Source organism: Copadichromis virginalis, linkage group LG4 (genome assembly GCF_057382275.1).
Source record: "Copadichromis virginalis isolate Kocher_CV1m ecotype Utaka linkage group LG4, C_Virginalis_male_GT1.1, whole genome shotgun sequence".
Lineage (NCBI taxonomy): Eukaryota > Metazoa > Chordata > Actinopteri > Cichliformes > Cichlidae > Copadichromis > Copadichromis virginalis.
In genome coordinates, this window is record NC_140621.1 from 18,785,818 (window position 1) to 18,813,649 (window position 27,832).

At 41.1% G+C, this 27,832-nt stretch overlaps 1 protein-coding gene across 7 annotated transcripts; it reads right to left on the reverse strand.

Annotated features, from left to right (window-relative positions):
* Positions 1-676: 676 nt before the first annotated feature.
* On the reverse strand, positions 677-27,740 carry spag9a (sperm associated antigen 9a). Of its 7 annotated transcripts, none has more exons than XM_085453966.1 (31): positions 27,252-27,740; positions 23,701-23,821; positions 21,681-21,751; positions 21,496-21,584; positions 21,224-21,374; positions 17,692-17,778; positions 16,554-16,689; positions 16,336-16,429; positions 16,117-16,238; positions 15,136-15,150; positions 14,796-14,853; positions 12,180-12,332; positions 11,876-11,927; positions 11,645-11,775; positions 11,433-11,489; positions 9,705-9,866; positions 9,449-9,578; positions 9,103-9,192; positions 8,885-9,001; positions 8,589-8,775; positions 8,294-8,509; positions 7,995-8,214; positions 7,597-7,713; positions 7,276-7,356; positions 7,094-7,161; positions 6,760-6,908; positions 6,436-6,607; positions 6,063-6,176; positions 4,495-4,677; positions 4,040-4,177; positions 677-2,842 (listed from the first exon to the last, which is right to left on the reverse strand). In XM_085453966.1, the coding sequence occupies exons 1-31, from the start codon at positions 27,549-27,551 to the stop codon at positions 2,724-2,726; spliced, it is 3,900 nt and encodes a 1,299-aa protein (XP_085310092.1). In that variant the 5' UTR covers positions 27,552-27,740; the 3' UTR covers positions 677-2,723. The 7 variants fall into 7 exon arrangements, with proteins under 7 accessions (XP_085310092.1, XP_085310091.1, XP_085310093.1 ...); XM_085453965.1 differs by having other exon boundaries at positions 6,760-6,911; XM_085453967.1 differs by lacking the exon at positions 15,136-15,150 and adding an exon at positions 15,633-15,644 and having other exon boundaries at positions 6,760-6,911.
* Positions 27,741-27,832: the final 92 nt, after the last annotated feature.

Here is a 27,832-nt window from a genome sequence, read left to right on the forward strand (position 1 = left end):
CCTCCAGGGACTGCCAGTTAATTCATCCTCGGCCCAACCCCGACCGTGTGTTCACTGTTTCACTATGTTGGTTTAATGTAGGAGCATGTAGGCGTGGACCGCCTTTTTGTTTGATTAGTTTTCTCCTGTTTTTGTTAGGTAGGGAGGGAAGTAATTGTTGTTTGGTTTAGTTCTTTTGACTAGGTAAGTTGTATTTACTGTCACAAAGTATTCATTGTGTGACGTGCTGCTCGGGGTTGGACGGGGATGGATCACCCTTTATGTTGTGGTCTGGCTGCGGCTAGACGGGCCGTAACATCATTCTTATGCTGAGTTTAAACGTCAGAACATCCTGTAATGTGTTCCTGCAACGTGATTGGTTGATTAGACCCATGAAGTTGCCAATGAGCGCAAAGCTCCCATCAGACTGAAAAATGTGGGGGTTTTTAAGGAAGGCTGATTTTGTGATTGAAAATCACTCCTCTCATGAGTGTACAGTGTTCTTTGGTTTCTCTGTCAGACACATGTGCTCCTCACACATCTGGTTTCATCACAGAAACAGTGAAATTACTCAGCTTGAGGTTTTTACAGTGGACCTCAGTAACCAACAGGTCACATCATGTTGGTTTTTTATAAACAGTCTATGCCTTCACCATGCCTCCCACTGGGGAAAAACACAGACACCAATACCAGCACATTATCCATGAAACTGAGTTTAATAGATTGTTAAAAATAAGGCTATGATACTGTTTTAGCAAACATTGACCACCATTTATGGCGCCCAGAGAAACAAATGGGACCAGCCTCTGGGTTTTGTTTTTAAGGATGAACATACACTAAGCAGACACACACCACACACTTGGAAAATCAAACACACACTGGCAGACACTCCTAAGTGTACATGTGTACTCTAAACACAAAACACGCACATACATACACTGACATCCACCCCACCCAAAACGGTGGCAATAAACTGAGATTTAGCCGATAATATAGCAGTGTTCTCTAAAAAAAACATGCATAGCTTAGTACATGAATGAAAGTTTTTCTCTGCACAATTTGATCTCATGGTTTGTGAAAAATTTCCAACATAATGACATTAATCCATTTTATTTAACCATTATTAACAATCATGTAAACTCGTTAGACTATTCTGTTCACAATAGCCGCCTATGATACTCTGCCCGTGTAGAAAGTTACATTCTGAACCAAGATAGGCTCGATAGCAAAGGAAATAAATACTGGAATGGCAAAAACACAATATAAAGTTACTGTTTTGAAATGGACTGAAGACCAAGGCTTCACATATAAAAACAAATTACAACATCTTCTTAATGTTGGCATCCTGCTGTCAGGTTACAGTCAAATCATGAAAATACTCATCTCTTAATCAAAGTGTCTCACAAATGGATACAAAACACACACAATGCCCAAAATAACAACAAAAGAATAAAGAAAATGTGCCTTATAGGCCTGAAATCTGTGTGTGTAACAATGAAACATGGAATGATGAAGGAATCAGGAGAGTCTCTCTTTAGTGCCGTCCGATTCAAGGTGCCACACAGAAATGTTGCTGTTAGTTAAATTTGCATCATTTGAGCTTAAATCCTGAATATATGCGCGCACGCGCTCCCAAATATTTGAGTTACAAATGAAATAGTTTTGAGATACTTCTTCGTACATCCTTTGGTTACTGGGACCATCTTCCTAAAAAATATTTGTACATTTTGTTCCCTTCATACAAACAGGACACAGCAGTTTTCCTCCAAAGCGACTAACATCTAACAATTTAAAGTGCCGACGAGCTGAAGCAAACAGGAAGCACTGAGCTGGCGGCACAGGAAGATTTTCCTCACCTACGGCACAAGGGGTTTCTTCATGCAGGCTACTGCTAACCTACAGTAAACTAGTTCTTCTAACCACAGGAAACCTTGAAGTACCCAAAGTGCTTAGACATGATTCATAGAACAAAACATCAGCCTGTTGCAACTGGTGGGACATTCGAACTCCCAAACAATGTTGTAGCCTACAGCTTTTCCTGCATAAAAGCACATTTAAATATGCAACAGTGTGTTTAATGTGCACCACTTGCTGCAAGCTATGTCTCTAATACCAAACAAACAATACAGTCGAGTAATCAGCCTGATATCGCCGGTGACAAGAAATTCGATACCTTTTTATACGTTTATAACTTGCAGGTTTTTGATGCTCAGGTCTTAAAATGTTCAACACAGGAAAGACGTCGGTGCTGGTTAACACATGTAGTGCTATAGTCTGATTACTATAAAATATACTTCAGTTTAACTCAAAACTGCCTGCTCTTTATTTAGATGACTTCAACTTCAGGTAAGTGCCTTTCTTTTGTTTACAACGAAAGCCTTTTTAACGTTTGAGATACAAAGCAACAGACAATTACCTGATCATACTGCCCATCCCACACGATGTGCTAAAAGGTAGCCTTTCCCCTGTGTGTGCACCAGCTTCTTCAACATGCAGAAGGGAACGCCTGGACGTATTCTTAAAGTTAACATATACTTCATTTTACCTATTTCAGATTCATAAACAATAAAATTTACAAAACATGGACTAAAAATAATTGTTTTTTTTTCTTTGTTTGTTTTCTTTTTGATTTCTTTACAAAGTAGTAAACTACTCAGGTATTAAGAACAAATTAAAAACTTCCAGAATGGCATGCAGGGGTTGGTGGGCACCCCTGGCATAAACACAAGAGTCTATGAAGTTTTTCAATCGTGAGAAGTCGTGACCTGCCAGACGATGAGGTGACTCCGCTCGTTCTTGGCAGGCGCCGACTGCAGGCTGGCTGTCGATTCGGATAAACCATCCAACTCGCCTACTTCATCACCTGTGGAGAAGATGATGAGTAAGGTTGCTGGATGTAGTTGTGGAATCAATTGCAAAAGCCACATTTGTACAGGTCTAGAAAGTGGTCAGGGACCCGAGGGTAAAGGGGGTTGCTGGATGAAAGAAACAGTTGCTGACTGGCTGTTAGAGGTTACTTGAAGTTGCTAGTGTGAAATTGTTTACAAAGAGCTGTATGCTGCTGTAGTGAAAATCTCATTGCCATTGGTTTCATTGCTAAAAGATCACCATGGTTGCCAGTAGTTTCCATGTTTCCTGAGTTGTCCACAAACTACTCACCAAGTGGCAGTGAAACTGTAAAAAGTACAACACAAACCAGAACCGGAGACATTTGGAACTTTTTAAATGTGTTGGTTTAAGCAGCCTGGCATAATTTTGACTTCAAAGGGAAACGTTGTCCATTTTTAATTTGCATCACAGTTTCTACAGAATAAAAAGAAGTGATTCTCATCATGTCTGTCAGGTTCTCTTCCACTTCTCTTGCTCACGGTGTACCACAAGGTTCTGTTTTGGGGCCCTTAATGTTTCTGTAATATTTGCTTTGTGTTTAACACATTTTGAGAACTTCCTGAGCATTTCTTCTTACTGCTATGCAGATGACATTTGGCTGTATATGTTTTTTAAGCACAACTTATTTCTAAGATATAAATCTTACACAAATGCTCATGCTCATTTTGAATCTCTGGTTCACTCTTTCTTAAATCACTCCAGAAATATTGTTGAGTTCTAAATTGGAAAATGATTATTCATGCCATTTTTTCTTCATGTCTGGATTAGTGTAATTTATTGTTTACTTGTCTTTTCAAAACGTAAAACTTTTTGTTTTAATGCTTTAGCACTTTAAGTAACTGCTGCAATCTGCTAGCGACCATCGCAATCATAAAGAAAATTTTTATTCAGCACCCGCTTTGAGATCAATTTCACATGGCGACAGCCTTCAACCTCCAGCAACCACTTGCCTAACAGAGATCATACATTTTTCCTGGGGACTTGAGGTTGCCAGAGGTTTGCCAACCAGTCTTTAAGCCTGTGTGATTAAGGCCTAAAGCAAACATCATACCAGAAGGGACACATTCAAGCCTTTTACTCCAAAAAGTCTAGTAAACAGCTGTTTCTTTTCAGAATAAAAACCTCTGCTGTGTATAAATATACACTTGTACATGGATTGTGTTACACCCACCCATCCTGAAGTCAATGTAGCCTTCCCCTCCACTGATGACCAGGTAGGTTTTGGTCTCAGAAGTTGCTGTGTCAGAGGATTCAGATGCAGGGTCATCAGAGCCTGAATCTGCACCACCTGGAGGTGGCATCGCCTGACCTGTGACAGTTAATTTAAAGTATGAAGAAACTGAGAACAAAAGATAGTGTTTTAGGGACTCTTTCATTCTCTTGTTACTTTAGCTACCGATTACGTTCTCATTTAATGGTTTGTTTATTTAATCTATGACAAACTAGATCGTACAATTCATATCACTGATTCAACTGTGCTCTTTAGTTCAACAAACACTCACACTCATATTCTCTTTACAATCATAGAAAACTTCACATCAACTTCAACATGGCTGCTAATTTTCCTTTGATAATGGCTAACATTACCTAACATGTTCCCACAGATTCTCTGCACTTGTCTCTTACCTGGCACTGTCACAAAAAACTTGACAGCATCCCGGTGTCCGTGGAAACATAGTTGGGCGTGAGCCATGGAGCAGTATGGCACAAAGCTGCCTGGCATTGCACAGTCTGTCACAGAGCTGTCATCACCATAGACCCGTACAGCACTGCCCGGGCGATTTGGCACTGTTCCTGTTGTTCTGTTAGCTGAAGAATACAGTAAAGTGTCATCTGCCTACTTTATGTGCTTCTTTGAAAAAAGTGCTTTCATGGATAAACGAAAGCAGGAAATTTAGAAGGTAAATGAAAACCGAAAAACAAACGAGGTCAAACAAAAACAGGTGAAGTTAGGAAACAGGTAAAACGCCAATCAAAAAAACAAAAATGCAAGACAAACTACCAAAAGATAAAAGTAGTTACAACAATTAATACCAGAAAAACTATGTAGATACAATATCACAGAAAGGAAGTCGGCAGAAGTGTATTTAAGAAGGGATTTAAATAAATCCTCACACCAGTTATTCCAAGGTCAAAGGGCTCATATTTCTGCTATGTAGCGTGGGGCCAGACCCAGATGTGCTTTAAAGGTGATAATCAAAATAATAAAATCAGGTCTGAGCATACAGGGAGCCAAAAGAAAGAAGCTAGGATTATCTGCAAAAACCAGTTATCGCAGTTATGGCCTGGTCTGAAACCAGTCTGTGACACAGGCAGTCGAACTGTATGTAGATCAAGTGAGTCAGAGCGCAGAGGAGCCTGTCTGCTAAATTCTGGAAGAACGCTTTATTCTCTGACCTCTAAGTAAAACCTAAAGTTAGAGGTTAAAGCAGACATAAGAACAGACCCTGATTATAAAAACACAGAGAACTGTACAGCCTTCACACAGACACTGATATAAAAGAAAGAAGATGGCGACAGGAAACGCAGGTACACCCTTGGAAAAGTTTTAATATTTAAAGAGAGCAGCACTCCTCAATATCTACTGAGAGCCCAGCTTTGAAGCATAAACCCATCAAACTGCACTATGTAAGCTATGTGAGACTTGTATCCATGGCAATGCCACTGTCTTTTACAGCACAGATACGCAGCGAGAAGAGACTGAGGATTTATGGATTTTAAGAGAGAAGGTGATGCTACACAATGACGGTCCCTGAGGCATCAGAATGGCCATCTGGGAGATGAGTTGAAATATGAAAGAAGAATAAAAGGAGACGGTGGAGGTAGCAGTGAGGGATTTGATATTAAGAACACGCCGCGCGTTTACGTAACTAATAGCATGCTTCAATTCAACCATATGCCAAATATGAATATATTTGTACTCAGGAATACTCAAAAATAAACAGTTTAACCTCACAACATCTCAGTTTTCCCACAGAATATTTAAATCATAAAGACTTGGACACTTTAAAATGATGAAACTAATGTTCTGCAATGCAAATAGAGCATAAAAGCTAACAGTATGTATTTATTCCTAATGCAGTAATGAGTTGAGTTCAGTGAATAAACACTGCTAAAAGAACATTTTGATGATGCATTGCTTTATGAAACAAAAGTGGACATTTAAGCAGGCAGCTGATGAGATTGTGCTGTACCTTCAGAGAGCGGGATGGAGATGATTACGCCATTTCCTGTACCCACCCACAGTCGGTTGCAGGATACGACGAGAGCGGTGATTCTCACAAATGAGAAACCCAATTTACCTGTACCTGCAACACACACAGAAGATGTTCGATCCAAGATCTGAAGAAGAAACGTTGCGACCTCCTAAACTGTTCAAAATATCACTCTACTACGTGTGTGTACAGAAAGTAAGCGCTGAATTCTACATGTATGTTGCCTTAGCGTTCATACATCAACTCTATCTAGGGATTATTTCCTATAAATGAGTGAGCATAAAACCAGAAGTCTGTTGAGATGATTTACAAAAGTGCTGATTAACTGCTAGGCAACAAACAGTTTGTATACCCAGCATCTTGCTGACATAGGGCTCAATGTCCACATCCTGGAGGTGCTGGTAGGTGTGGGCGTGAAACAAGCGTAGAGTTGAATCCAGTCGGATGGACACCCAGATGCCGTCTCCAACCCAGGCCAGCTGCCGTACCTGGCTCTCCTTCCGAGGATGAGCGTCAAAGGATTTCTGCAAGGGCGCGATAGATTGCAATTGCGTAATGTTAGAAGTAAATTGGGATGTTCCCATGACAACAATAAGGTTTAATTGGTTGAAGTTGACTGGAACAGAAAAATAACTTGCACAACATATGGTTTATTAACTTTCAATGACAGCTGTACCTCTATCCTCATGGCCTTTGGCTGGATGACGTAGATCTTGTTTCTGTAGCCGCACCAAGCGTTATCGTGGACTACGGTCATACAGCGGATAGAGTGGTGGGGCCGGCCCAGATCCAGCAGATGGTAGTTGGTTAGATCCCACTGTCCGTCTGCTTGGAAGAAACAAGAAGACTTTGGCAATTTGTGGCATAAAATTAGTCGTGGCTCAGTCACACTACAGTGAAAATAAGACGGCAACCACCCTGTGACTAGCAAAAACCACTGGTTGGCTGCTGATGAACCGGACTTTTTGCTGTCGGAGACCGACTGCAAGCAGTCTAAGTTACAGACTTACCAATGCCTCTGTGGAAAATTGCTAATGTCCCATCAGCCAGTGCTACCAGGACCCTCCCTTTAACATGCCTGCAACAGGTTATGAAGACACTTTTAAAAGTATGTTTATTAGTCATTTTTAAATGTTCATTTGTTGTGTGTGTGCAAGTCCTTAAATAAAAACACAACCAACTTTTTACTCACACTATGCTGAGGATCGAGTCTTTCAGTTTGATGGCATGAAGACATTTCCTCCACCGAGCCACAGACGAGTGGACGTACAGACTAAAGACAGGAAAGTCGAGCAGAGGAAAACTCCTGATTATCAACTAAATAAAGACATGAAAATGTATCCGAATGATTAAACACTATGACAAAAACACAGCCGCTGATAAATAAATAAACACCAAAATCAGCATGATAACCAAAAGCAAATTTTCTCCATGAAGTTACAACCTCATCAAATTTTCTCCTCCTTTTTCCCCTGAACTAATAGCTCCCTCTAGTGGCTGCTGCCTCACTTACCACCCATTCTGAGCACCGAGCCACATGGTGGGAAGTGCACTGCTCATCCTCAGGACCTCAGTCTCTGATGGGTCCGAGTCTTCTGCCAGAGAAGTCACCCCATCCTGTCTGGATCCCCTGGATAATGGAAAACAGTCCTTCATTAAGAAAACATGGAGTAAACACGTGCAGCCGAGTTTCCACAGCTGCTCTTATGGTTTCCTCTGTAAGCTAAAAATACCAGTGCTTTTATTTTGCAACAGCAAGTTTAGGCTGTTTTATTTTTAAGGTGTGTAAATTAATGTCTGGACATAATTCTTCTAGGGTTCATACATTTCAAGATTTTAAATTTGCAATTGTCATATATGCCTTAAAAATCTTAAGAATTGACTAAAGCATCTACCAATATTCACTCTCACCTCTGTGATTCAGCAACTAAGGAGTCAGTGGGTTCCACCCCGAGTGGGTCGGTGAACACGTGCTCCGTGTAGATTCCTGGCTGGTTTTGGTCAGCCCCCTGATCTTCCTCTCCTTCTTCGCCCACGCCAGCATTAGCCTCCGTTGCTTCTGTTGCCTCTTCCGCTGTGGGAACCCCATCTTCTGCTGGACTGGTCTCTCTGGACAACTCAACAGTGGGAGCTGTGGATCACAGCACAGCACAGCTGTCAAACCACACATACTGTACTCTATCTAAACATTTTTTTTAGTAGAGAACTACCAGAGGCTGAGGTGGCGCTGTGCTCAGCTGGCTGGTCGGCAACACCTGCACTAGCTGTCTGGGGAATGGCAGTGGTGCCCTCGGCTGCAGAGGCGCTATCGCTGCCTGCTGAGCCTACACTGGCCACGCTGCCAGCCAGTGACGCCGCATCCCCTTGGCTGGACTCCAGGTCTTGGGGTACAGCTTCACCTGCTGGATAATCAGTTTCCAACACACCTGACAAAACACCACAAATGACCCAGTAAGAAAAATAATTTTTACCCCAACAAGCACAAAGCGTGACCACTGGACCTACCTGGCACACTGGCAATGCAGACAATGTGAGTGTTGCAGGCGTAGAAGCTGTCGAGCAGGTCAGAGGGCTGAGTGGCATCCAGAACCATAACCTTGGTGGAGGAGTGGGTGCTAGTGCACACCCACACACGACTGGACATCTCATCCTGAACAATCAGCTCCTTCTCTTTCTCCCCTTTTTCCCGATCCTTACAGCAACGTAACACATTAGCGAATCGACTCAAAGTATAAAACATAAAGAACTATCAGAAGTCACAACTGCCTCCAAAGAGCTTCTTCCTTCCTTAAACTACTCACCTTACTCTCCTGCTCCAGCTGATCCAAGCTGCTCTGAGAACCCTTTGTCTGCTTAGAAAGCTCTGATGAGGAAAATGCCCGACCCCCGGACAGGTTGACCCCGGCAGCGCACCACAGCTGTGGGACAGAAAGAGCTTGTTAGAAACATCAAAATGTTAAAATATAACAACAATATCCTGCATGTATGCTTAGAGTTGTCTATTCATTCATTTAAGCACCTTCATAGAAGCATCTTTCTGGTCCAGAGGTCTCAAGTAAACCGGCACAGGTAAGTTCATTTTGTTTTCCACTTGTCCACCGTTTGCTACCTGTGATGGTAGAACAGTCAAAACTTAAATATTGTAAATAAAGTTTATTTTAAGACTTTTAAAACCACTACTTTTAAATTTTCTCAGGTGAACATGAACACAGGGCTGGAACAGACAAAGGATACACCTTATTATGCTGCACAGGATATGCTGGCCATTTAAAATAAACGATTTCTTCTTCTAAAGCGAACAAAGCAAAATAAAAAGTGCCGATCGCATCTCTGACCTAATGCAAAGCAATTTTTTCATTTCCCACCTTGTATTTGCTGGGCAGGCTCCAGCCATGCGCAATGACTCGTCCGTCCTCCTTCTGCACGTGAGCCTTGACCTGTCTGTACTGGCTTCTCTTCTGCTCTTTACGTGATGGAGAACTGCACTGTTCCTTACTAAAGGGAGAACCACGAGAGACACAAAGCCATCAGCTGATAATACATTTTATAGACAGGTGCATTAATGAATTTCCAACTTGGTAAAATCCACAGAACTCAAAGTCACACGTCCTCATTACTTACTCTTCATTGAGGAAGTCAAATGTCTTGGACTTCTCCGTGGGGAACTGGGAGAAAGTGCTGCTCCTCTTCACCGTGCTGCCCGGAGTGCTGTACTTCGTATTGGACTGGGATTCAAACTTTACGGCAGGGGCACTGGAGGAGGAGCTAAACAGTCTGCTGAAGCTGCACGTGGCGAAGTTACAGAAAGCCAAGAGGGAAACAGAGCCGACAGGAGCGCAGGGAAAGAGCAAGGCAGGGGTGTCACCAACAAACCAGACAATCAAGGAACTACCACCAACATTTACTGTACAGTGACATAAAGCATGCTGGGAGTCAAAGTAGAGCTAAGCACTCCCCTATTATATCTAACTAAAACTTTAACTACTATACACTCACCAGCTACTTTATAAGGCATGTCTGTTCAACTGCTTGTAAACAAAACCATCTAATCAGCCAATCACATCGCAGCAGGTCAGTGCATTTAGGCATGTAGATGTGGTCAAGATGACCCGCTGAACTTCAAACTGAGCATCAGGATGCAGAAGAAAGTAATTCAAGTGACTGTGAATGTGGCTGTTGTGGTTGTTGGTGTCACACAAGTTGGTCTGAGTATTTGAGAAACTGCTGATCTACTGAAATTTTCCCAACAACCATTTCTATGGTGAACTCAAATAACAACTCATTATAACCGAGGTATGCAGAAGAGCATCTGTGAATGCACAAGATGTTCAACCTTGAAGCAGATAGGCAAGAACAGCAGCAGCAGAAACCACATCGGGTACCACCTCTGTCAGTGAAAAACAGGAAAGGCTCAACAAAACTGGACAATGAAATAATGGAAAAAAGTTGCCTGGTCTGATGTCTCGAGCTGTGCTGCTATATTTAGATAGTAGGGTCACAATTTGGCTAAACACCATGAAAGCACAAAGCCATCCTGCCTTGTATCAATGCTTCAGGCTGCTGAAGCATTGATACAATCTTGTTGGATCTGAAGGCAAAAAGTGGTCCAAATCGATACTAGTAGGGTATACCTAATAAAGTGACCAGTGAGTGTGAATTTGTACAATATATAAGACAAAGATACATGCTTAAAGCCTGTTTTATTACTGCAGAACGATATCGTACTGCTTTTTGATTTTTCTTTCTGATTTTTGAGAATATGTTAAAAAGCTACAGAGGTGAGCTTACCAAGGCTAAGGATGGCAATTTAGATATTAAAATTCCGCAATAATAGAAATCAAATCTACCGACTTGCATGTGCAGTCTGACGTGGTAGACATAAGCAACACAACATGTACATATACTCGTATATGTAGTTTCCCTTTGCTCGCTATGAGCAGACAGAGTAAGGAAAACATCAAAAGGCACACAGCAGGCAGGAGACAGGAAAGTCCGGGGGCAAAAGGAGAGTAACATCTGAGCAGTTTGTCATAACAACAACTGATGCACTGCACTGAGAGCAAAGATTATGGATAAAGACACATCAAAGTTGGATCCTTTCAGAATGGAGGAGCACTTCTGTGTTAAACGGGGGTAGGGTAGGAGAGAGGTTTAGTGGGGAGGTCTGTCAAATCATCTTTACCTAATGCTGCCAATTCAATGGCACATCCCGGAAAAGATAAGAAAAAAGATGTATTTGAATATTTGAATGACAAAAAAAGTCAGGATTCAACTTGGAAGGCAACGTGGCAGCCCTATCAAAACTAAAAGACAAACAGTAAATAATGCAGTAAATCCAAAAAGACTCACAACTGCCAGATGCTGGATTTCTTTTTTTCTGAGATAGTTGGATTTTCCCTTGAAGCCCTAAAGAAGAGAAGACGACAATCTTTAACAATCTTTAGTTTATGTGTCCGGATATGTTGATATATGTTTTTTAATATGTATAACACAAAGTTATAACCCTAACAAAACATCAAATGCACTTTGCTCCATCCGTCCACCACTCATTGCTTCATCACCTGATCATCTCAGTCCACCGCACAGCTTCCTGCAGCTCCATAAGTCGCTCTTTGTACTGGTTCCTCTCCATCAGCACTCGGGCCATCTCCACTCTGGTGAAACGCTTCTTCTGAGCCGTAGGTAAATCACTCTGTACCGGCACACAATTAAACCCAAACATGACCACACAGAAATGCATGAATTCTACCACATAAATGAGCCACTCAACAGACACAGGATACAGGACTCACCTCTTCTTCTTCGTTAGCTTTATGTTTTGCTTCCTCCATCTCCAGGCGTACTCTGGAAAATATAAGTTTTTACACAAATGTCTATAGGAAATGGGCGTAGCCAGAGTTTCTATTTGGAGAGATACCATTAGGCACTCGCCAAGCAGAGACTCCTGCTACTTAGCTCCAATAGCACAGTAGTAAAGTGTGTCAGCGAGGATTTATACTTTGCGACCGACAGTGAATTACCTGCAGCAGCGTGCTTCATCGTCCTTGTGACTAAAGACAGAAACTAAACATCACAGATTCCTCTCATAGCTCTTACTTTTTGAGTTCCTCCTCCAGCTCTTTGTTCTTTTCCTCCAGCTTGGATTTTGCCTGCAGCAAAGCCTCCAGATCTCCCTCCAACATCTCCTTCTCACTTGTCAGTTCGTCGACTTTCTGAATCAAGTCTTTATTCACCACATTCAAGGCGTTCCTGGAAGGACATTTTAGTACGTTTGTTTTTTAATCTCTGTTTTCAAGACAAAAGGCAGCTTAAACAAAGGATTCAGTGATTCTAAAACTTACACTGAAATCATGAATTTCAAAAGTCAGTAATATAGTGCTGCATGTCCAATCAGGACACAGTGATCCAAAAACCAAAAAACAGTTCTTAAAGGTACAGTGTGTAAAATTTCACCCCATAGATGTCAGTGGGTTGCAGTCAACTGAATTCTGTTTTTTTAATTATCCCAATTGAAGTGCATAATCCTAGCTAGGACAGCTACTGTAGGGCAGACATGTTTTAGTCAGCCAAGAGAGATCAAAAACATTAAATCTAGGCTGTATGCCATAATAGTCGTGGCCTGCCAGCGTGTTTCTACTACTGTTTGTGTAAGAAAAAAAATCCTCTTTAATAGTCATTATTTCTTTTAATATATTTGAATTTGATCAACACTTACCAATAAATTAGGAAATTCAAAAGTGGATATGTGTTGGTAAATACTTCTATTCTAGGTATTCTATGCTGTTATGCCTGAGTCACCTCAAAAACTCTTGCCACTGTTAATCTATCGTCAGTGTACTCTGATAGCAAAGTGACTCTGGGACCTTTTTGCTATTTTGGGTAGGCTGTCCACTGTTACCTTGTTAGCTAAATTTCCTTCACTTTTCTGTCAGTAAGCTCTGCTGTTAGCCTCTGTTAGCAGCTGTTAGCCTCTGTTAGCAGCTGTTAAAATCTGTTAGCAGCTGTTAGTGAAACATTCCTTAAACAAGATCTCACATTGTTGAACTCGGACACCTAGCGAGTAAACTCTCATACAATGTGAAAATGTCATCAGACTGTTTATCAAAGGAAGTGTTTATTAAGCCTAATATTATCTGACATAATGATAGCTTATAAACAGCTGCTGCTCTTCTAGAGAAGAGAGAGTCTAATCTGCTGACAGTAATAATTAAACAGGCATGCACATTTTCATGTGTTAGGGCTCTGACTTCAGTTCATGACTCTTTGTACCATCCATCCATCCATTCACTTCCGCTTATCCTTTTCAGGGTCGTGGGGGGTGCTGGAGCCTATCCCAGCTGTCATAGGGCGAGAGGCGGGGTACACCCTGGACCAGGGGTGCTCAATACGTCGATCGCGATCGACCAGTCGATCGCAAAGGTAGTATTGGTAGATCGCATGGCATTAAAAAAATAGATGCCAGCCTATCATCCATCCTGTCACTTGATTGATACAGGGAAGCCAGTCAGATGACATCAGATTTTTTTCTGACGCTTAGGTCGCTGCGCATGCGCAAACAGCGGCGCGAAGTGTAGTAAAACTGACAAGCTAGTCAGCGAGTTAACTCCAATTTTTAGCTCTCGGTTTTTTCTCTTAAACCTGGCCGTCAGCAGCTACTGTCCGGACTATGCATCCCTGGCTGATTCAATTCAGTGCAAGTCATCAGAGTAAACTCAGGTAATGACAAAAAATTTACATAGTTAATTGTGTTGTGAAATATTGGATATTGCGGTTATGCATGTATACATTGTAGATATAAAGAATCCTCAATATATTTATAAATAAGTATATGTTTTGGATTTTTGTAGTGGGTAGATCATTTTGACTTGGTCATTTTATAAGTAGCTCACATGCGGAAAAAGTGTGAGCACCCCTGCCCTGGACAGGTCGCCAGTCTGTCGCAAGGCTAACACACAGGGACAAACAACCATTCACACTCACATTCATTTGCACATTCACACCTAGTGACAATTTGTATTATCCAATTAACCTATCCCCACAAGCTGCATGTCTTTGGACGGTGGGAGGAAGCCGGAGTACCCGGAGGGAACCCACGCAAACACGGGGAGAACATGCAAACTCCACACAGAAAGACCCCGGCCTGATGTTGGAATTGAACTCAGGACCTTCTTGCTGTGCGGCAACAGTGCTAACCACCGTGCCACCGTGCTGCCCTGACTCTTTGTACCTTTCGTGTACAAATTCACACGAAAGGACTCTTTGTACCTTTCGTGTGAATGTGCAGACATGAATTAAAAATCTGACTCCATGGCACTCGAACATCTAAGAGTTCTCCTTCACCTTTTTCTTTGTTTGTGGCTGGTCTCTAGCAACATACACAACTCAGCGATTAGGCAGAAGAGAGAAGTCCATTTCCACCATTGTATTCAAGATGGTGGGGGGAACATGGTGACCACTAAAATGTGGCACTCACTCCTATGTATTTTTTAAGGCTTAATTCTACGTTATGAGAATACATCAATATGTTAAACGACAGTATTAGATACTAATCAATGGATGTTTGTGGGTGCAATATTTTCAACATTGCTTTTTTCCTCTTAATGATCTCCAACAATAAAACAAAAACATTTAAAAAACTAAAACAAACCAAATTTAGAGAGAGTCATTACAGCCCTACAAAGGATGAAGAAGTGGATATTAAATTCTACTTACTTGGTCTCAAGCAGTTGTGAATTCTCCATAATTAGATTTTCAACTTCCCGGCCCATTCCTGAACAGAATTAAAGAACAACATTATAATTTTATCACCTAACAAATCTGAATTGAACACAAACTGGATTTGTCACTACTTTAACACTACATATAAAGAAGTACACTATTCACACTAAGAATAAATCCAACCAGGCATGACGTTGGACATGAAATATCTCCTAGTGAGATATTTGTTACTGTAGGTCTCACAGCACATGAAACTACCGCAACGCACAAACCCACAGCACAACATGTCACATGACAGACATGAGAAGAATGGAAAGAGTGGGTGAGGTCTTACCAATCAAACTAAGGTCTGAGAATACCATGCAATCCAAGCCAGGCGGAAAAAGAGTAGGGAAGAGAGAGAGAGAAATGCGGATATAGTTTGAGACAGTGAAATGACCAAAATGATGAAGGAGCCAGAGCTGAATGTGTAGCTGCTGACTCCACAAGCAAAAAGGAAGAGATGCTGTAAAATCTCTAAAGATAACGTACATTTGACATTTTCGGCACTCAAGAGAAGAAAAGTACAAGAGCAAAAAAATTAATGAAAAAAATAAAAGCTGTATAAAGATCAATTAGGCCAAAAAAGGAAGCACTACACTCCATCATTCATGCACCAAAATCTTTTTGAAGTAGTAGGCAGACGAAAATATATTAATGTACCCTAATATAAGACGCAATGAAGAAGAACCTTTAACAATGGTGGATGTGGAAAGAATGAGTAATGGGTAAAGGTCAAAGGAACTTTACAGAAAAATGTTTAGCTAAGGAAAGGTTGGAGGTCATACACACCAGAGTACTCCACTTGGATTATGGACAAAAGCCAGAGAATGAGACACGGGAGAGAGAGAGGTGATGTTAACATGGGTAGATGGCTAACACTTTGTACAACAGCTGGACCAAAGCAAGCGGTGTAGCTGGTGTTGAAGTTACAATGAATTTAAAGAAAGTAGAACAACATCTGCTAGTAAAGTATCGAAGTGGGAATTCAGCAGATCACCTTTAAGACCTTTTAGAAAGAAAATAAGCAGTGATTATAAAGAAGTATTCAGGCTTCTTACAGAATCATTCAGCATGTATTTCACCTCTGGCTTTTAAGATTTCAGTATTTTTTCTTTACATATCTGACATTGAAATGTACACCTTTACATAGTATATCTGTCAAACATCTGAAAAACATCAAAAATGTAGCTTTTATGTGACCTTTTCTACATAATACTCTCGGACTAACCAATCCACTTTTTTTCAGTCACTTTTATGTAAAGTTTTCACTCACCTAAAAGATCAGCTCCTTCGTCCACGTCCCCGATGAGCCCGGTGCCTGCAGAGGACAGCTCCTCAAACAGGGAGTCTGTATTGCGGTCAAATGCCATGTTTTCAATGCCTTTAGTAGGAGTGCTGACAAAAGAAAGAACAATAGGAGGTCATGTTTTTTGCCTGATGGATCTTTCATTTAAAAAAGAAAAACACCCCCAAAAGGTCCTCTTTGTATTACCTGCAGGGTCTGTACCCAATGAGATCCATGTCCAGCTCAGGGGTGGACTCAATGATGTCCTTCACATCTGAGCTGTCTTCATTTTCAGGCTGACCTGCAAAGCACACAAGCATAGATGATATAGATCAGAAGGAAGGATATGCAAGTAAACATCATAATGTTTTTGTGGTGTTGTTTTGTAAACCTGAACATAAGAGTATTAGAATATGTGACCCTACCTACTGATATGCTTCTGGTCCCTGGAGCAGCTTGCACCTCTGTGCTCTTACTGTTCCCATCTTCCCTCTCCATGTCCGAGGCAGTGGTTGACATCGGTGTGGCCGACTTGGAGCCGGTGAAGTCTGATAGCTCATCCTGTAATGAAAAGTGATTCATTTACAACAACAAAGCGATGCCTTAACTGAAGCTGTACCAAAATAGAAAATAAACCAAAGATAGAGCTGACACAGAAACAGAAGCAGCAAGAGTCCAATTTCTCTCCGCTCTTACATTATGTAGAGGGCACTTTTCACAAAGTAAAAATCCTCAACTACCGAGCTTTTTTTTACCAACTTCTTATAAGGTGAAAGAAAAAAATCACACTTACACCACAAAGATCTGACACACTATCCTATATGAGATTATATTAGTGAAATTGGAGCACAACAAAACACAGATAATCACATATAAATGAAATATACTGGAAACACTAAACGTTGCGAATGGACTGAGGAGAGCTTTCTGGCTGGATGCAAAGAGACAATATGAGCAACACAGAAAGTGGCACGCAAACACAACGTCCAAAAAACACGACACAGACTGCAGAAGGCTTCAAACAACATTTACTGAACATAAATAAGGACAACAACAGGAGCTACTGCTAGTTTACTAAACTCTAGTAAACTACACAAATCCCACGAAAATCCAAAAACTAATAATACATAACTACAGCAGTAAGTGACAGATGAAATGTACGCTAATGTAAAATGAGTGATTAGTAATGTTTGAAGAGCTACATAAATACAGCAAAAATAAAGTCAAATATATACAACTCATGCATTTTACCCAAAATCAAAAACAAACTGGAGGCCAGATGCAACCAAGCTGCTATTGACTTTTGCACATTAATAATTAACCAGCTCCATATGTGCACTTTTATTTTGAAAGATCCCAATGAGGCCTTCAGACATGGTTGCATATAGCACAGCTGGTCTGTGACGTGAGAGTCTACAAATGCACAAAGCAACGTGTTTGAAAAGATGAAACAGCATAGTGGAGCAAACTACAGAAGCCCACACACACGCAAACATAAACTGTGCTGCGCACGGCCAGTGCAGGAGCGCTGCTGCTCGTACCAGCCGCCACTCATCCAACTACCTTGCAGTCGTCTGCCAGTGAATTCCCCCAAGTAGAGTCCTGCGCACTCTTACCCTCCCTTTCCTTTGGGGGGTCACCATAGTCCAACTGCTTGGGGGAGGGGGAAGAGTAAGAATGCAGCTCACAAGTGCAGAAGCAGTTCAACAGAAATGCAAACACCTCATAGTGTGCATGTCTGTGAAGTGAATGGGACAGTTCATACATACAAATAAGCATGTGTGTGTGAGTGCATGTGTGATTATAGTTTATAGTAGGGCTGAACGATATATCGCATTTGCGATAATATCGCGACATGATCAAGTGCAATTTTCTAACCACAAAGGCTGCGATTATACTGCGATTATAAGGCTGTCCAAATTACTACCATATCCCAGAATTCATAGCGCGGCCCAGCCAAACTCCAGTTTCCAGCAATGGCGGCCGCTACTAAGTTTTAAAATTACTCATACTAATCTTTCTGGGTCACAAAATAAACTTTTAACATATTTTCAGGCGAGAAAGTAGTTGTGTAAACATCAAATATCTGCTCGGTTTATCAAGATATCCCATATTTGCAAAAGTGCTTCGACGTTTTCAGAGGCGTCTGCTACCCACCAGCTCGACAGCTAGCCGGGAGCTCGAGGGTTACTGATGCGGCCGAGAACGGCACAACTCCCGGCACATCATTTTCAGATCACCGCGGAGTTTCGCTGCTCGGGTTAAACGTAATATATAAGTCACTTAGACAACCTAAAAATGTTATTGTTGGGCTTTTTTCAGTGTTTTGTTTGTTCGTGAGTAAATCGGTTTGGCTGAGATTAAAGTTATTAGATTAGATAAAATAAAACTTTATTAATCCCCCGGGTGGGTTCCTCCTTGGTTTTCACACAGCTGACTAAACGTCAAACAGAAAACTTATTAAACAGAAGTATGAGACAGTCGAGAATTTACACCAGTGTCTGGTTATATTTTAGATAGCAAGAAGCAGACGGCCGAGTTTATTAAACTCCACCGAGACAGCGGTGACGCTAATCAGAACTAGACCGTCCAATTTCACGCCTTTAAACTTTAAAGGCGTGTTTGTGTGTGTGTTTATACAATTGCTATTATGTTTGCACTTTATGTGTAATGTTACTGACTGCAGAGATCAGTAAGATGTGTGTATTTTTTATTTATTAGTTTTATTTATTTAATATTATTTTTTAATTGAATGACTGTCTAGTAGTTCACAGATGTCGAAAAACTGAGTGTGGTAAAGCCACTGATTTTTTTATGTATATTTCTGCAATCTGCACATTGTACTGACTTTCATTTTAATGTTTACACCAGGGTTCCTTGTCAGCACTTTATGCTCAGATGTTTGTAAGCTAAAAATAAACTATTGTGTATGTTCAAATATACTGTTGTGATTGAAGAAGTTAAATAAAAATGTCAGTCATCAATTCATGCATCACCTCATGTCATCATAACAGAGGTCTGTCTTCCAGGAAAGAACAGTTTAAAATTAATGTAATATAGTATTGGCCATACTATATGATGTATTGCTTGTCTTTGTTTAATAATACAGAAGACAAAGACCTTAAAAAATAATCGCATATCGCATCGCAATCGCAATATTGGGGCAAAAAATCGCAATTAGATTATTTTCCATAATCGTTCAGCCCTAGTTTATAGATCATCAACAAGCAACAGATGAGTCTTTAGTCAAGTCAAATCAGCGTTTATTGTTTTGTAAATCTCTTTCCTACGGTGGCCCTGAGAGGTCAAATGCACTTAAGCAAATATCGTCCAATAGAAAAAATGTTGCAGAAGGACAAAAAACACAACAGAAGTTAAATGAAACAAAACTGAAGTGTTTCTGGGGACACAATAACGTAATTGTGTGATTCTTATAATGCTGCAGATACATGTTCACTATTAACCGCTAACTGTTAGCTTGTCACTTTTGTGAGCTTTTGTTCTTCCGTTGTGTTATGTGTGCTTTTGTCATTTTCAGTGTTAGAGTTCTTGAAGTGCAGTGCATTTGACCTCTCAGGGCCACTGTACTTTCTGTATAGAATCAAAATAGGTTTTGACTAATGACATGTTGCAAAGCTAAAACTATTTGTGCAGGAAGTCAGAAATAGTAATAGTAAAACAATTGTTTAGTTATGAAAAGTACACAAATATATTTATATTGATTCAATTTTTTTCAGTTTTTGTATTTTATAATTTCAGCACTTACATATTACATTACAGTAATATTACATATGAATCATTTTAATTCTTTTGTTTATTTAAGCGCTCCCCTTGAATGAAGTAAAATGCAATGACGCAGAAACATAATTATGCCAGTTTCAGAGCTAAGATGAAATGGTTTTACTTAAATGACTAATGTGGAAACTAGATCATGGCCAGCACATGCAGGTCATTAACCTGTCGTTTGCTTTTCGCTCACCTCTGCAGCACCTCGCGCTCCCATAAATAAACATGACATCGCTCCTGAACTCTGACGCCATGTTTGCATATCAAAGACACCCATGTTCAAAAGGCGGTGGCTTAACAATAACTGCCCTGTAGCTCTGATTACATAAGGCCCCATCACAATCCAGCCAGCCTCTTTTTTCCTCCCTCTCTCAGTGACTGGCTGCACGCCATACAGCGGCATCATTCCCAGAATGCACTGCGCCGCAGAGCTGGTGTCCCAGTTTTAACAAAAACGCAGCAGTGCAATGTAATAACATTGTCACCCTGCAGGTTCTGACTGCCACAGATACAAACACCGCTGACATGCCCATCAAGTACCCAAGTGACTTTAAGGAGCATCAACACCATTATATTGTGGATATATATAAAAAATATATTTTTGTTTCCCCACTTAAAACACGAATTAAATGAACTGTAAATACTGAATAAAATAACACATAAAAATGTGTTATTTGTACCTGCAGAAAACGTTTATAAATATTCATGTGACACATTTAATGATCTCCTCTGATTGCTACACCAGGGGAAGTCTGCATATTCATCAATGGCTAAAGAAGAGTCTAGAAACAGAGGGCGCCTTGTTAGATGCCTGCATAAAAAACACATAAGCACACCCGAGCCTTATCAAAGGCTCTCTATTTATAAATGGACTCGAAGCTTAAAAACCCTATTCTATCTTCTATTTTCGACCTCTGGCAAAACCACCACAAACAGGAAATCCAATTAGAGCGATCATATCATTCTCCATAATGCCAGTGTTTTTTAATAATACAGCAAAAGCACTAATTAAATAATCAATTATTAATTTTCAATTTGAATCAAGTGATGTCATTATTTAAGATTTTTCATTTCACTTGCTTTTCTTTTATTTAACATGACCTGGACGACAGCCTTCAGCTTATTTATGGAAAAGATGCTTTAAGAAGCAGAAATTAGATATGTTGGCCTTTTACATCCAGACTTCATAGACGAGGCATGAATGTGTCTTCTACACATCGGTTTTCTGGCTGACATAACGTGGCCTGAACCAGACACAGGTTTATTCTCTAAGGATAGATCACAAGGTGGGTACGACCCACACACCCACCTTGAGACTTGTGTTGGAGCGAGGCTGCGATGAGTCAGTGAACCTCCAGCTCTCTGTGCCCAGTGTCTCTGCTCTGGCCTGAGGATCTGGGATGAGCAGAGACGCTCCGCCAGATGATGGGAAGATTCCCAAAGAAAGAGGTCGCTCTCTCCTTGGGAGATTAAAAAAAAATTATAAAACGTCCCTTTTTATTGGAGAACAGACCACAAACGCTGCCTGTCGATGACGTGTGATATGAAAGTGGCTTGGCAAACAAACTTATGCGCTCTCACCTGACTCGGCCGACTGCGCTCGACTCGGAGGTCTCGCTGATCTGTTGCATTTTGATCCTCTCCACGTGCTCCATGTAATTATGGATCATCTGCAGAATTCAAAGCAAAAACACCCAAAAGGGAGCTAGTTAGTCATGACCACTGTTCAGAGTTACGCTCCGCTCCTCCCTTTCTCTCTAACCTACCTCTGTGTGCCGCTGATGGAGGGAGTTGTATTCCTTCTTCAGGTCCAGCTCTCGTTCTTCTAACCTGCCAACTGAAACAAAGGAAGGCCCTCATCAGTCTCAGCTACTTTACAACCAGCTTATAGACTTTAAATCACTTGTTAAATACTTCAGAACCTCACTGTCACATTACTGTAATTCTTCTCCGTGATCATTAGGTTTTTGCATGTGTATGACAGTCGTACGTAAAAAGGCGTGCAGTTTTTCTCTGCTATGCAGTATAGGGGGGCTGGGGGTGGGGGGGTAATCGCACCCAAATAGTTTTCAGCACTGGGCGCCTTACGAAGTGACAAAAACATCTAATCCCTTATTAGCACATCAGGTTTAGCCTAAGCCACGCAGCGAGCTGCTGCAACAGACGGGTTTAAAGCTATCGGATACTATCAATTACAACAGCTAAAGCTTCTGTGTGTTGTGCGATGATGCCTTGCCAGTGTGTACTTTGACACTATCGAGCAATCTTATTCTGCAGTCATGAGTCATCACATTCCTAGATCCCAGTAATAAAATGAAGAAAGAAAAGCTGTGCAGGGGGACAGCTGAAGCTTCTCGCAATCCTTGATGAGTGTGTGTGTGTGTGTGTGTGTGTGTGTGTGTGTGTGTGTGTGTGTGTGTGTGTTGTTTTATAAAGTAATCACTGGGTGGAGAAGAAGCTGAATGTAAGGCCATAAGCCTGACTGGATTTATGAGTCATTTAGCCTAAAATCCTGAAATGCATACCAAATGAACAGTTTACATGTCAAAAAGCAAACAGCATCATCCACTGTGAAGCTCTACACTCAAAAAACGTTTTGGCCGAAATGCTCATTTTAACTAACTTAATTTTGTTACATATGAACAATTTAAAAGGTTAAATTTAACAAATCTGGTCTGATTAAATTTGCTTGATTGGTAAACATTCAGTTTATACCAAGCACATTCTTCTTAGTGATTCCATATTAATGTTGAATTATTTGAATAGGTAAACCTTTGATTTTATTTGTTTCAGCTGCTTTTATTCAAAATATTGCTTCATGTTGACTGAAAGTTAAAAATCTTTTTTTAAGTATAAAGCATGACTTGTTTAAAACTTCCTCATCAGGCTGTTACTCTGCTGGATGCTTTATTAATCAATTAAATCTGAATTCCCCAAACTCAGCTCCAATCTCTTAATTATTGATCTTTTCCGTGTCAGGCCAGTGAAACTAAAGCACTAACATTATCTAAGCTATACTGCTGTTGCCTAACTTCTTGCTGCAACTGCGGCCGTTTAACTCAGTGGACTCGGATTTAAAGCACCTCAATGAATGAATGATTTACCATTTACTGGGAGTGGCAGCAAATTAGCTGAACCTACTGAGCAGGAATCATTCTCTCAAACAGCAATCACAACAAAGCAATAACCGATAAATAATTCACTTTTGATTTTCCACATCACACCAGCCACTGGGATACTTATGTTTGCCTTGTTAAAGCTTCTGCTGTAAGTCAGATTCGGAAAGAAATTCCTGTTTTCTTCCCACTCGCAGCTTTGTGTGAATGAATGATTTGCTTTAACCAGCCAGCTACTTAGTCACCAGATACTGGACCAGTCATTGTGTGAATCCCCTCTTTTTTTCTGACAAGACAGAATGTATGAACCAATCGCTTCCCCTCTACCGCTTAATCCACCCATAAGATGGGCGGGTAATGTACTGCCGCATTAGGAGGATGGGAATAACAGAAATCCTTTAATCCCATTACTGTTACCCCCGCAAAGATGAAGAAAGAGAGCGTGAGAGTCTGCATAGTTAATGTGTGCATACATATCAAGCCATGAGAGGAAGGAGATAGTAAGGGAGTGAAAAATAGACTAACTGCAGGAACTGAAACAGACAGAATTATTTATAATAGCGATGAGATTTCATCTCAGCGCATGGATGCTGACAGACATGGAAGTTTTTTTTGAAAGCACGTACACAATAATATAAGCGCATGTGCATGAATGTGTGTTTTTGCTCACTCTGGTCTGCATAGTTCTTGATTTTGAGCTCCAGTTGGCGGGAGTGGGACTCCATCCGGTCCACATGGCTCTGCAGGTCCTTCTTCTCCTGCTCATGAGTGTCTTCAAATTCGATGAACTTCTACACACACACACAAACACAGTTTTGTTGGACTCACTGACACTTAATGCAAAACATAACAAAGCTGGTTTGTCAGCAGTCTGATCTTGTTTGATGCTTGTTTTGCAATACGAAAAAAAAAAGACGCCGTTCCTAAATTTGGGCGTTCTATTTTTACATGACAGTAATGAAACCAAATGAGGAATTCTGCCCCACTGCAAAATGCATGTTTGAAATAGTAATTTGGTCACTGTATTTAGAATAAAAACTCTATTATAAATACAATTTAGTTGTTTTACAGCAGCGGTCCCCAACCGTTGGTACCGGGCCGCGAGAGTTGAGGCTCAGGTGTGAAATGTATGGTTTTCAGGGTTTTTATCGGTTTTCAGCATTATTTTGTTATCGTTTTTATCGTTTACTCGGTTTTCCTTGGTCTTTTCACATGTGTTATGAATAAATCTTCTTTTTTTCGGTACCGGTACTTGTTTTATTTTGTTGTATTTATCCGCGACACCTTAAAGGCCGGTCCGTGAAAATATTGTCGGGCATAAACCGGTCTGTGGCGCAAAAAAGGTTGGGGACCGCTGTTTTACAGTATTAACATTTAGGAAAACTGATGTGACGCGTACAAATATAACTGTGGCTTCTGAAAATGAAGGACATATCTCTGGATCCCTAAAAGTATTAATGGTCCTACGACTGTGACAGATTATCAAATGTGTCTTGAGTCTGATCTGCAGTGCCGCTTCCTCCCAGTTTCCTTATAGGCCGGCCTCTGAAAATGCACTTTTGTTTATGTGTGTGTATCAACGTCCACATCCTGTCCAGCTTAGCAAGCCAAGGCCCTGACGTGGCTCTCTTCCTTCCTGTGGGCACAGGAATCTTACCCTACTTTGATGTACAAGCAGATGCAGGAAACTTCCTTGCAAAGACATAATTTAGCTTATGCTCAGTGATCGACCCAAATGACACTCTTTTTCATCAGTAGCAGCCTGCTTGCCGTGGTTTTAAGGGAGTCGCTACTGTGTTTTTGAAGGTATGAATTACATAGAAGTGAAATTTAAGGTAATTACTATGGATCTTAAACTGGAAATCTACTAGTAAATTAAAATAAAATAAAAGTAAAAGAAAGTGGTAGAAATATGAGGAATCATGAAAAGTTTCAAGCATGAACATTTGCTGACATTCTCAGTCTTCCATATTAGCAGTACAGTAGTACCATAGAAGGCCTGTTTCTTCCAGGATTATTCCTGTATAAAGGAAGTTTTTCCTTCCCACTGTCGCCAAGTGCTTGCTCAAAAGGCATTAATTTCATTGTCAGGGTTTACTCTGTATTATTGTCCAGTCTTTACATTACATCAACACCAGAACTCCAGAAACAACCAATAAAATTAGTTTAGTTAATACTGCCCAGGGATGGCAGAAGGAAATTAGCTAGTAACTAATAAGGAATAATAGAAATAATCAGTCACGCTGGACCTAAGATAAAGCAGTAACTATGTGTGAGACAATTAAAACACCAGCTTCCTGTTTGTGAAGATATGATAGAAAGTATTCCTGCAGCAAACAACATCAACAGTGCAGATCAGACACACCCAAGAAATTTAAAGATGATGCAAATAAGTTTTAATGGGCTGAACTGCTGCCTTAGATGTAATTAAAGTTAAAGATATTCTCACAGCCGTCTGCTTTATTCTGCTTCATTTTTCAAGATTATCTTCAATTTAAATCCGAGTTTAGTGGAAACAGGCTCGCAAACACATCACAGCACACAGGAATGTGCTGCTATCCTTTTTTACCTGTTATGAAACAATGAAGGAGCGGGTAAAAGGTGTCATTAAAAACGACTTCCAAAAACAGAAATGTCACACCCTTCATCGGTCTGATAAAATGGGTGGGAAGGAGGGCAGTCTGTTGACACTGAAACCCAAGACAAAAACAAAAGAAAAGCAGAAATGAAAGCTGAAGGATGTTCCCCTCTTCTCACAAAGGATCACATGACCTGGAAGTAACACTGTGCCTTCCCAGGAGGCTCAGCGTACCCCTGCTCACTCCTCCTCGGGGCTTTAGATAAAGAGTCCTACCCAGGAAACCGGCTTATTGTTTCTGTGTCTATTTAAAACACATTATACTGCAAAACAATGCAGGATACAGCAGTATTGTCACTGTGTATACGAGTGTTTGTGGCTGCTGTGACCAAGGTGCAGCATCACCCACTGGATGGAGGTTCCACAGCATACCGGGCTGCTTTTCCACTGCCCCTGAGCCACAGAGGCCAGCTGTGACAGAAGGTCCGAGTCACATCGCTTCACCCTTCATATTGAGGGCTCAGGGCAGATTGACCACACACAAACACACACACCCTGCCAGAAACACGAAATCCAGGGCTCCACTTTTGCTGCCAATGTGCACCCACTCAGATATCACATCCTAAACTTTAGAAGCTGTGTCTTCATAGGCATGGGCCTACAAAGTAAGTAATTATTGCACAACAACAGTGTTATAACCTGACCGCTTTGGAAGATGTGAACATTCCCCAGCTGTGAGAGTCTGTTGTAAATAATGAGATCCGAGAGCATTACAGGAAATGTAGGTTGCAGGTGTTTTCCAGCTCTAAATAAAAACTTTTAAGTTCGGAAGGACTGTAATGTCAATTTAGACTTTATTTTTTGTCTCTTACAAATTACCCAAACTTACCCAAAAGTATGTTTATAGCTAAATTACTGGAAATCTCCTTTAAGTAAATATAAATGTATATTTCTGATATTTTCCAGGTGTTAGATATCTGAACTGTGGTCATCTATCTGTGCACACAGTATTTTCTGCATATGAAGATAAGAGCTTAAAGAAGTAACACTGTTGTGCAGGATGTTTGGCTTTGCACATGCATGAATGATGGAAATTATGCTGTTTAGTGATGTAAACATCACTAAGAGTAGTTTGGTTAAAGCCGTGGTGGGATTTTCTGTGACATTTTATGCCTCACTGTTATTCCACAAGCTCCATCCTCTTCACACTGATGTGTTTTATAAACGTCATATATGTATTTTACAGTTACAGTGATGGCCCAAAACGCTGAGTCACTTCACCTGCTGTTTCTGACTTCACTATCTGATGCAATAGGACATCATATGTGCATTTGCCAGGGATGTGGCTTTGACGCGTTGTTTCATAGATAGACACAGTTATATGACAGATCATCCCGCAAGAAAACAGAGCCAACAAGGAGACAGGGCCATTTCAGTGAGCCGTTAGCATGACTCTGCCTTGTTTACATCCCCACTGAACACCATGGATGCTGCCAGGCCACGTGTATAGGTTAATTCATCGCTCAGGGATGCTGGGAGGAGAAAGCACCTGAGGCAGGCTTCATTGCCCTCCTTTAAGAAAAAAAAAAGGATGCTGAATGTTGATATTTTCCTTCCCCCTCTCTTAGATCCATTCAGCTCACCTCCTCTGCGTGTTTCCTCAGCGCTTTCTCCCGCTCGTACTGGGTGATGAGCTGCTCGTTGTCCTCCTTCAGCAGCTCCAGCTCCACTTCGTGCTCCTGGTTCTCCGCGAACACGGAGTCCAGGTTCTCCAGCACGGCCACCACAAGCGGCATCAGCTCTTTCACCACGTCCTCGTCGTATTTACCGATAAGCCTCTCGAACTCGCGGTAAATTGAGTTGGCCAGGCCCGACACCCGCTCAGACATCATCGCTGATGTCCCCGGGTCGTCCTGGTACACAACTCCGTCTTCCAGCTCCATTTTTAGTCCTCTTCCTTTCAACTAACAGGACCAGTTTTTTCTCCGCCTTACCCCGCCACTATGAACGCCCGTGTTCCTTAAATAAAGACAGCTTTTCTTTAATCAAACGGACACATTGAGAACAGCGTACGAATGTACTATTACGATGCAAGACAGGCTACGTGGATTTCTTCCTATTTTTTCCTCGCCTGTCCCGTGCTGCGTTCAAATGCTCCCCCGAAGCTCCCAAATTCCTCAATCACCATGAGAACAAAACCACAAGGATCAGTTTCCAGCCCTTG

Excerpts from the sequence above, each read along its gene's own strand:
- spag9a (XM_085453965.1), bottom strand. The coding sequence starts at position 27,551 with ATGGAGCTGGAAGACGGAGTTGTGTACCAGGACGACCCGGGGACATCA. Across the intron at positions 8,215-8,293 it reads CAGCGCCACCTCAGCCTCTG|CTCCCACTGTTGAGTTGTCC; the intron begins GTAGTTCTCTAC and ends TGTGATCCACAG. Across the intron at positions 7,357-7,596 it reads CTCGGTGCTCAGAATGGGTG|TCTGTACGTCCACTCGTCTG; the intron begins GTAAGTGAGGCA and ends TCCTGTCTTTAG.